The sequence below is a fragment of the Charadrius vociferus genome, unplaced genomic scaffold (assembly GCF_000708025.1).
Source record: "Charadrius vociferus isolate BGI_N301 unplaced genomic scaffold, ASM70802v2 scaffold56, whole genome shotgun sequence".
NCBI lineage: Eukaryota > Metazoa > Chordata > Aves > Charadriiformes > Charadriidae > Charadrius > Charadrius vociferus.
The window spans coordinates 120,508-129,356 of NW_009649057.1; the positions used below are offsets into that span (position 1 = coordinate 120,508).

Sequence of the window (8,849 nt, forward strand, 5' to 3'; positions counted from 1 at the left end):
CCATGGAGCGGGGCACAGGGATGGGAATGAAACACCAGCTCCGGGTCCCCCACTGCCCCCCAAGGTCTCCACGCTGACACGCAGCCACCTCAGGGTGCAGCTGTGGCCACCCCAGCATGCAAACCCGGGTACCAGCCCCAAAGCCTGTGGCTGAGCATCACTGCAGGGTCACTTCTTACCGGAGGACGTGCCCAGCAGAGAGCAGGGTGACACGAGGTGACAGGCGCAGGGGCAGCCCATCCTTCAGCCAGCTCACGTGCAGGGGAGGGGACCCCCGTGCCCGGCACTGCAGTGTCACCACCGCGGAGAAGATGCCACGGACCACCTCTGACTCATCAGCACCTCTCTCGATGGCAGGCGGCACTGTGCGAGGGGAGGAAGGGGCTGACGGGGCTGTTGGGGGCAGGCGGCCCCGGGGCTGGCCCCGGTGGCCCGGCCCCCCCCACAGCGTGTGCAGCCGTGCGTCTTCGCCCGCGCTGTTTCGGGCCAGGCAGGTGTATGCCCCCGAGTCAGCGGCTTGGAGACCCTCGAGGAGCAGGGAGCTGCCATCCGGGGATATCCTGCGTGGGGACAACAGGGCAGTGACCTATGTGTCCATCCCTAAGGTGCCCACGGGGCAGAGATGCTCTGTGCTTGGTTGTAACCCAGGCTGTGGATTTTGGGATGCACTGCAAGGCCAGCACTGGAGCTGGGACCCTGCTAGGGTGACAGCGACCACGCCAGGCGTCAGCACCGTCCAGGACACCAGGGCTTAACCCAGGGTGATGCTTCTCAACAAATAGCTGGGACGTGCTCATCCCAACCCAAGCAGGGAGAAGCAGCAGAGCCTTGCACTGCTCTTTTGCGCATGGGGAAACTGAGGCACGGAGGGGGCTGTGCCATCGCTAGCCTGTGGGGTGGTCCCCCCCACCCCGGACTCACCGGGCGCGGGAAGGGGGCTGCAGCCCCAGGGGCTGCCCGTCCTTCAGCCAGGAGATCTGGGGGGTGGGCTGCCCCTCCGCCCGGCACTCCAACATCACCCCTCTGCCCTCCACCACGCTGTGCTCGCTGGGGACCCCCGCGCTGGCGATCCGGGGCGCCACTGCACCGAGAAGAGAGGGAGGCTGAGGAAGAGGAGGGGGAGAAGAAGGTTCCCCTCCGAAGGAGAGCCTGCAGCAACCCCTACCCACCACCCCAGGGGATCCCTACCTCGCACCAGCACCCTGAAGTCCTTGCGAGCCGTGGTGCCCGGGCCACGCGCCAGGCAGGTGTACCGGCCCTGGTGGAAGGGCTGCAGGGGGCTGAGCTGGAGCTGAACCCCCCCGGACACCAGACCTTGCTCCGGGCTGCTCTCTGCGAGGAGAAGGGGAGAAGAGGGCTGCAGCGGTGTTCCTCCACCGAGCCCTCCCCAGGCACGTCGTCACACTCCCTCCGTCCCACCCCCAGGACACAAGTTTGGGGAGCTGGCTGAAGCGGAGGTGGGGGCTCTGCAGAGCAGGGTGTTTGTACCACGCGTCGCTGGAGCTTTGCAGAGCCACAAGTCTGGGGACAAACCCCTGTCCCAGCGGCTAACCCAAGGGCTGGTACCCAGAGAGCTCACCCCCTCATCTCTCCATCACATCCCGTACCCACATCCCGTTGTTTCAGCCTCTGCAACAAAACTGAGGCCCCTTAAAAACCACGCGGGGGGAAACACCAGCCCCTTCGTGCTCTGCCTCCTCCCCTGTGGGGCCCCGCAATTCTCTCGCAGCAGGATTAGAAATGGGGAAACTGAGGCAGGACGGCTTCAGGTTGGGGCGGTGGCGAGGGTCAGGACATACCCAGCGGGCTCCCGTCCTTCAGCCAGGTGACGGCGGGCGCAGGCACACCGGTGTCTTGGCAGGTGAGGACGAGGGAGCTCCCCATGTCGGCATCCAGCGTCTCCTGCTGTGGGTCCTCGATGCCTGGGGGCCCTGGGGAGGAGGAGGAGCGGGGATGGGGTGTGTGAGCAGGAACACAGGGACCAGGGTTTGCCCTCAGCTCTTCAGTGTGCTCTCAGGGGGGGCAGAGCTCCCGGCAGAGCCCTCGCCGCTCACCGTGGACAGTGAGGATGAAGCGCTTCTCATCCCGGCCGGCCGCGTTCAGCGCCACGCAGGTGTATGTGCCCGAGCTGGAAAGCTGCAGGCGAGGGAGCTGCAGCACCCGCGAGTCTGGGAGAAGCGGAGAGCGGGGAGTCAGGGCAGGATGGAGCCAGGACTGAGTCTGGGCCACCGTGCTGCCCCGTCCCCCAGCAGCCAGCCAAGCTCCGTGGAGAGATGTCTGTCTGTCAAAACCCCTCTTTGAGGTCCAAGCCCTGCTATGCGCTGCAGAGACGGGTGCTGAGCTCCTGAGGAGCCGCAGCACAGAGTTCGCAGGACGCAACCAGGAGGCATCACTTGGCACTAAGTTGTTAGTGTGCGGTTACAGCTGAAAGTCTGAGTTGAATCCCACAGACAGCATCCAGACGGGGACGTTCGGGGAGTTAGAGCCCACCATCGAGAGCCGGTGGCCATGCCAAGCCCTGGGGGACAGGCTGTCACCCTTGCTCATCCCAACATACCTGGGGTGACAGTCACCTCCTCACCGAGCCGCAGGACATGGCCATCCTTGTACCAGGCGATCTCCGCAGTGGAGTGGGATTGGACGTCACATACCAGTGAGACACTGCCGTTAACGATGCCGTCGATGCTTTCAGGGTTTGTGCCCATGATCCAGGGTGCTTCTGCTCCGGCACACCCCAAAAGACAGTACCAGAGGGGAACTGTCACTGTGGAGGCTAAGCTGTCCCCAGGAGGAAATGAGCACCGAGCATCTCGCGTGCTTGGAGCGTGCCACCACCTCCACCTCCTCACACAGGGCGAGTGTGACAAGCACAGGGGGGACAGAGGCAGCCACACAGCTCAGGAGCCACAGAAGACTCCAGCTGGCACAGGAGGAGGAGTAGGAGGAGGAAGAGGGAGTAAATCAGCAACCCGGGGAGGGGGCCCTGGGGATGCCTTACCCTGCACGGTGAGGGCAAAGTGCTTCTCGGCTGACCCCACTGGGTTCTCGGCCACGCACGTGTAGCTGCCGGTGTCACCTGCCTCCGCTGCGGCCACCTGCAAAGGGGGAGCAGAGCCCTGCTGAGGGCTGCCCCGAGCCGGGGAGCTGCTGGGGCTCCCACGGGGACCCCGACACCTGGCAAGACCAGGGCAGCCACCTCCTTGGGGAGGGAAGGGTGCCCCATCCTCTCCACCTAGTGTCTTCCCATGTGGGCCCCGGCACAGCGACCCTGCCCAGAGGGACACCGACCTGCAGGACCATGCCACCCTCCAGGAGCTGGTGCCGTGGGCTGACCACAACGGGGACACCATTCCAGAGCCAGGACACTACAGGTACTGGGTGCCCGGTGGCTTCGCACTTGAAGCGGATGGTGCCATTGATGGTGGCTGTCACCTCTTCAGGCAGGTCCTCTGTGCCACCCTGGATGGCCGGGGCAGCTGGAAGCAGGCGGTTATGGAGCTGTCACGCATCTCCATCCACCCCATGCCCCAGCCCCGTACTCACTCAACACCTCCAGCTCGTAGTGCAGGCGGTCCTGTCCCGCCGCGTTGGCCGCCTCGCAGGTGTACCTGCCCGCGTCCTCCTCCCGCACCGCCGGCAGCTGCAGCACCCGTCCCCCTGCGGCACAGGGCAGGGTTGGGGAAGGTTCTGCAGGGGGTCGGAGGGTCCCCTCCTGTGCACAGACCCCCATGCAGCCCCGGTGACCCCGCAGGTCCCACGGGTGCTGTGCGCTCAGGCAGGAACAAGGGGACAGCAACCAACCGCCACGCTACGGATGGTCTCAACCTACAAAGCTGCTGCAGGTGCGTCCCAAACCCCACACCGAGGGTCCATCCCCATTACCTAGCAGCATCAGCACCCCCGGGCCGGGGGAGAGGGGCTCCCCATCCTTGTACCAGGTGAGCCGGGGGGGTGGGATGGCGTTGGTGTCACAGTAGAGCGCAGTGGGCTGGTCAAGGATGGCCTGACGGTGCTCCGTCACCTCCCCATCCTGGTCTTCCTCCCGGTAGAAGATCTCAAGGGCTTCGTTGGGGCTCATCTGCTGCTGGAAGAGGGGTGGAACTGCAGGGACAGGCTGTGGTCAGCTGTGAGGAATAGGGACTTGCACCCGCAGGTGCAACCAGAGCATCTGCCCAGGCCTGACTGGGGCCAAGGAGATGTCAGTTTTCCAGCAGACACAAACCCTCTTCTTGCTCGCTCTGCTCTGCTCCCACGAGGGACCCCACTAAAGATCCCTCCTCTTGCTGAGTCACCTGCTGCTCCAGGCACTGGCCAGTCACCCAGGGCTCACCTTGGATATGCACGATGAAGTCCCTGTCATCTTCACCCACGGCATTGGTGGCCACACAGGTGTAATGCCCGGAATCGGAGATGCCGGCTGGTTTGATCTGAAGGACCTGCCCCTCACTGAGGATCTGGAGGTGGCCGGCACTTTCCAGGAGCTGCACGAGGACCCCAGCCCCAAGACAAGGAAGAAGCAGAAGGACAGGAGGAGGGTTACCCAGCCACCAGTGGGACAGAGCCCAGGCAGCCATATAAAGGGTATCTTCCAATTCCATCGACCTGGGAGGGTCCCCAAAACCAGCACCTCCTCCCTGGTTGCAGTTAGGACCTCACCTGCTTGTCCTTGTACCACCGGATGGTCGGCTCAGGCACAGCCCAGGTCTCACACTCCAGCATTACCGTGCTGTTGACCGTGGCTTTTACCTCTTTCATGGCAAATTCCCCCAAAGGGTCATCTCTGGCAATCCAAGGAGGAACTAGTGAGGAGAGATGACACAGCTGGGATGAGAGAAGACCCCCCGAAACTCTTGCTCTGCCTTAATCACCGTCAGGCAGCACCTTGGGATGTTGCTGACACCCTCAGACAGACCCCGTTACCCTCCCAAGGGTAGGCCAGAGGCTTTTTGGGGCCACATCCTGGTATGTTTGTGGCTGCAAGAGGTGCAGCTCCCCAGGGTGAAGGCACAGCAAGGGAAGGAAAAGGCACTGGCCCAGTTACAGCGGTGGGGTCGCTGCAGGAATTAGGAAGAACATGGAGAGCTCCCGCACCCAGGACCTTCACAGCGTAGTTCTTCACAGCCTCTCCAGCATTGTTGGCCACGATACAGCTGTATGTGCCCGCATCCTCTTCTTGGGCATTCAGGATCTGCAGCCCTTGGCCACCTGGGCAAAAGGTGTCTCCTCAGAGGGTCGCCACTCACAGCCACAGCTGTCTATCCCCGTGCAGCACAAGAAGGCATCTTAAGGGACCTGCTGATCACCTGCAAACCTGACTCGAGGGGATCTAGTGCTCTTCTAGAGCCCAGTTTTCAGGCTTATAAAAACCAGTGCTGTCTCACTGGTGCTGCCAAGGAGGCTCTAGCTATTATCAGATCATGTAGCACATGGATGCCCAGCATCCCCCTGATGGCCTGAGCCCCTTGTGTCCTGCAGGACGATGACTTCTCACCATCCCTGGACCACAGCCAGAGGCAGAAAAGACCCCACTCCCACTCTCCTGGGCATGGAGGAAGGGACCACAAGGCAGTCATGCAGAGCCTGCAGACACGGCCACAGTACCAGGGAGCAGTTGGACGTTTCTAGACACTTTGAGGGGAACTTCATCCTTGAGCCAGGTAATGTTGGGAGATGGGTATGCCAGAGCCTCACAGACCAGGGAGATGGGATTGTTGATGATCACCGTGACTTCTTCTGCAGCAAGAGCAGCATCTCCAGCAAACGGGGGACTGGCTGCAGAGACGTATTTGCATGACAGATCAGCATTAGCACCCACTTAGGATCCCCCGTCCTCTCATCCCCCCACCAGAGAGCATGATGCAAGTTCAGGGAGTTGGACTTCACCACAGCGTGTGAAATGCACAGTATGTGGAGCACAAGCCCAGCTTCAGCCTCTGCCCTCCAAAAGCACAGGGGACACAGAAGGCATTCTCCCCCTTCACACGAGCCATCATCAGAGATGGATCCTGCACTAGATGGGCCCTTTATGTCCATCAAAGAGTTCTCACGAGGGCTTTCTAGCAGGTCCAGAACATCACGCCATGCTGCTGGCTGTAGGGTTAAGTGATCCTCACCACCTACCTGGGGCAGGCAATTAAAAAGCCCTCTAAGTCCACGTTCCCTGCTCACACACAAGACTCTGCCTCCATTCGAAGGCATCTCGTACCTGAAACATCTAGCAGGTAGCGCTTGGTTTGATTTGCCACAGAGCTAGAGGCCATGCAGGAGTAGCGGCCAGCATGAGACAGGGAGACTTCAGGGATGTGGAGCACGGAGCCATCAGGGGAGATGGAGAAGGTGTTTCCATTAGGCAGAGGGTGGCCGTCTTTCAGCCAGGTGATCTTAGGTTGGGGGTTGCCTGTGTGGGGTGGAAAGCAAGTTTTGGCCTTCATGAGAAGTTTTTTCCATGTGTGAGCACAGCCTGACCCGGGTCACTGTGCTGAAGCTTTTCTGGGAAACAGGGACACCAGCCCAAATCCAAAATTATCATGATCTGGATCAGGTTTTCAGAGGCTGCTGGATGAGCCAGCAAGAAGAAAGAAAACTGTCCTGAGTAGGAGGTGATTGATTATTCCCATCACTAAAGGAGAAACCAGATTAGAGGAATTTTAGCTCCATTTGGGAAAGATTGGAGGTTACGTCGTGGAACAAGCTCCCCGCGTGGGCCCAGCGCTTCCCGGACAGCCCAACTGCAAAGCCAGGAACTATCCCGAAAAATCCTCTGCAGCCTATTTCAGCTTGACCAGCACCATCCATTTGCTCTACACCACAAAGGAAGACTCAGGTCCCTGAGCCCCATGTCCCACCTCCTCATGCCACCTCCGCTCCCTGTGTGATGCTCACCAGCAGCCAGGCAGGACCAGGTAACAGGGTGACCCTCAGGCACTTTGGTGGTCTCTTCTTCATCCGCATTCTCGATGTGGGGAGGAACTAGGAACACAAGCCACCAGGGACCTCAGCAGCTGACCAGTTTCACTGAGCCTCCAAGGTCACATGTTAAGGCACAAAGGACTCTGGCACTGCAGCTTGCACCATTCCCAGTCTTAACTCATGACTGTCCCTGCAAGAGTGAAGTTCTGAAATCCCACCAGGAATCCTGCAGCAGACTGAGGACCCCTCCTTACCTAGGACTTCCACGTAGAAATGCCTCCTGGCCTCCCCAGCTACGTTGCTGGCCAGGCAGGAGTAGTGGCCACCATCCTGGGCTCGCGCACGGCTGAGCCTCAGCACCCAGCCCCCTGGAAGCACAGAGCAGAGAGGTCTCAGAGCCCTCATCCAGGCACTAGACCATCCCAGCAGTGCCCCTGCAGGTCTGGAGCTCCACTGCATTTACACCCATCAGCGCTGGGGCAAAATGTGTTCCCAAAGCTTCCATCTCTCAGAGCATCCATGCCTCATCCCTGACCTGAAAGCACGTGCGTGTGCTCGCTGGGGGTGACAGGAGAGCCCTCCCAGGACCAGGTGACTGTGGGCAGAGGAACACCGGTGGCCTCACAGGTCAGCGTCAGGGCTCCATGCAGAGACACGCTGACGTTGGTTGTCAATCCTGATCCTTGAATAAACTCAGGAGGAACTGGGGATGCAGAAAAGGATGGACATCCATTTACAAAGCAGTCACCAAGACAGCAGAGGAGCAAGGCAAACTGAGTAAACCCGGCTTGTTCCCACCCTCCTGTTTGAGGACACAGGCCCAGAAGGACCATGAGCATCATCTGAAGTTGTCAACTTTGAGGGTGTTTTGAGGCAGGTGGCTCACAGCAAGTATGTGCCACCTACCCTCACCCCCAAGCCCACGCTTATAGGCGTGACACCAAGCTGGCCACACACTCTGAGCCTTTTCCAGCTTAAGTGCTTGGTACCTTGACCCATGAGTTTTCCCCAAGTCCTTGAAAAGTAGATGACTTTATGAAGTGTGAGATCGTCTGCTCTGATGACCCTGGAGAGAAACTCCTGCCTGCTGAAGACAGTTCTACAGCTACGCCTGGAGCATACCCTTTCTGACTCAAGATGTTCTATGTGCTGGGTTGTCCAAGACCTCCACATTGTCTTGCTCTCCACACTCATGCTGTGCGACATCACCACCCTCCCAAGCCTGCCTGCATCCGTACCCACCAGCCCTGTCCCACACCCCTACCGTGCACCGCAATGTCAAACTCTCTCCGTTCCTGCCCCGCTGCATTTGCCACCAGACAAGCATAGTGTCCTGCATGGGCCACCTCCGCCTTAGGGATGCGCAGCTGCCTCCCCTGCTCCATAAGCAGGATCCCGTTCCCACCAGCCACGGGCTGCCCATCCTTCACCCACGTCACTGTGGGCAGTGGCGTCCCCACAGCCTCGCACTCCAAAACTGTCTCGCCAGCCTTGATGACAGAAACCTTCCTCAGGGCTTTGCTGCTGCCCTGGATCCTCGGCAGCACTGTGGGCAGAGGGACACAAGGTGGAGGCGACACTAGCAACTCCCTTGGCCACATGCAAGTGGGTATATGAATGCCGTCGGTCTGGATGGCGGCGGCAGGAGGGCAAAACAAGTGTGAGCGGGTGCAACTAGTGCAACTGGGCTGCTGGAGTGAAAACCAGCCACCATCAGCTTGGAGCCAAGAGGAAATCTGGAGGGGCAAAGCTAACCCAGCTACAGCAGCATCCTTTCCCAAACACCCAAGGCAGTGGGCAATGGCTATGAACTTTTGGGTCCAGATGGACTTTGCACTGAGAGATATCGCGGCACCTTCAGACACCCCAACAGGTCCTCTGTGTCTCTGGAGCCCGCTGGCTCACCGTGCACCTCCAGGTGATGCTCCTTGCTGCTGCTG

At 60.2% G+C, this 8,849-nt stretch overlaps 1 protein-coding gene across 1 annotated transcript in view; it reads right to left on the minus strand.

Moving 5' to 3' along the window:
* The window catches only part of HMCN2 (hemicentin 2), a 42,897-nt gene that overhangs the window by 11,867 nt on the left and 22,181 nt on the right, over positions 1 to 8,849 (minus strand). The window contains 19 exon segments of the mRNA XM_009888054.1: positions 188 to 560; positions 922 to 1,081; positions 1,189 to 1,332; positions 1,800 to 1,931; positions 2,055 to 2,168; positions 2,558 to 2,719; positions 2,999 to 3,095; positions 3,289 to 3,476; positions 3,544 to 3,657; positions 3,883 to 4,101; positions 4,331 to 4,481; positions 4,657 to 4,799; positions 5,092 to 5,205; positions 5,602 to 5,772; positions 6,206 to 6,397; positions 6,883 to 6,969; positions 7,164 to 7,277; positions 7,445 to 7,612; positions 8,174 to 8,455. Of these exon segments, the coding sequence (XP_009886356.1) occupies positions 188 to 560; positions 922 to 1,081; positions 1,189 to 1,332; positions 1,800 to 1,931; positions 2,055 to 2,168; positions 2,558 to 2,719; positions 2,999 to 3,095; positions 3,289 to 3,476; positions 3,544 to 3,657; positions 3,883 to 4,101; positions 4,331 to 4,481; positions 4,657 to 4,799; positions 5,092 to 5,205; positions 5,602 to 5,772; positions 6,206 to 6,397; positions 6,883 to 6,969; positions 7,164 to 7,277; positions 7,445 to 7,612; positions 8,174 to 8,455 (3,125 nt within the window).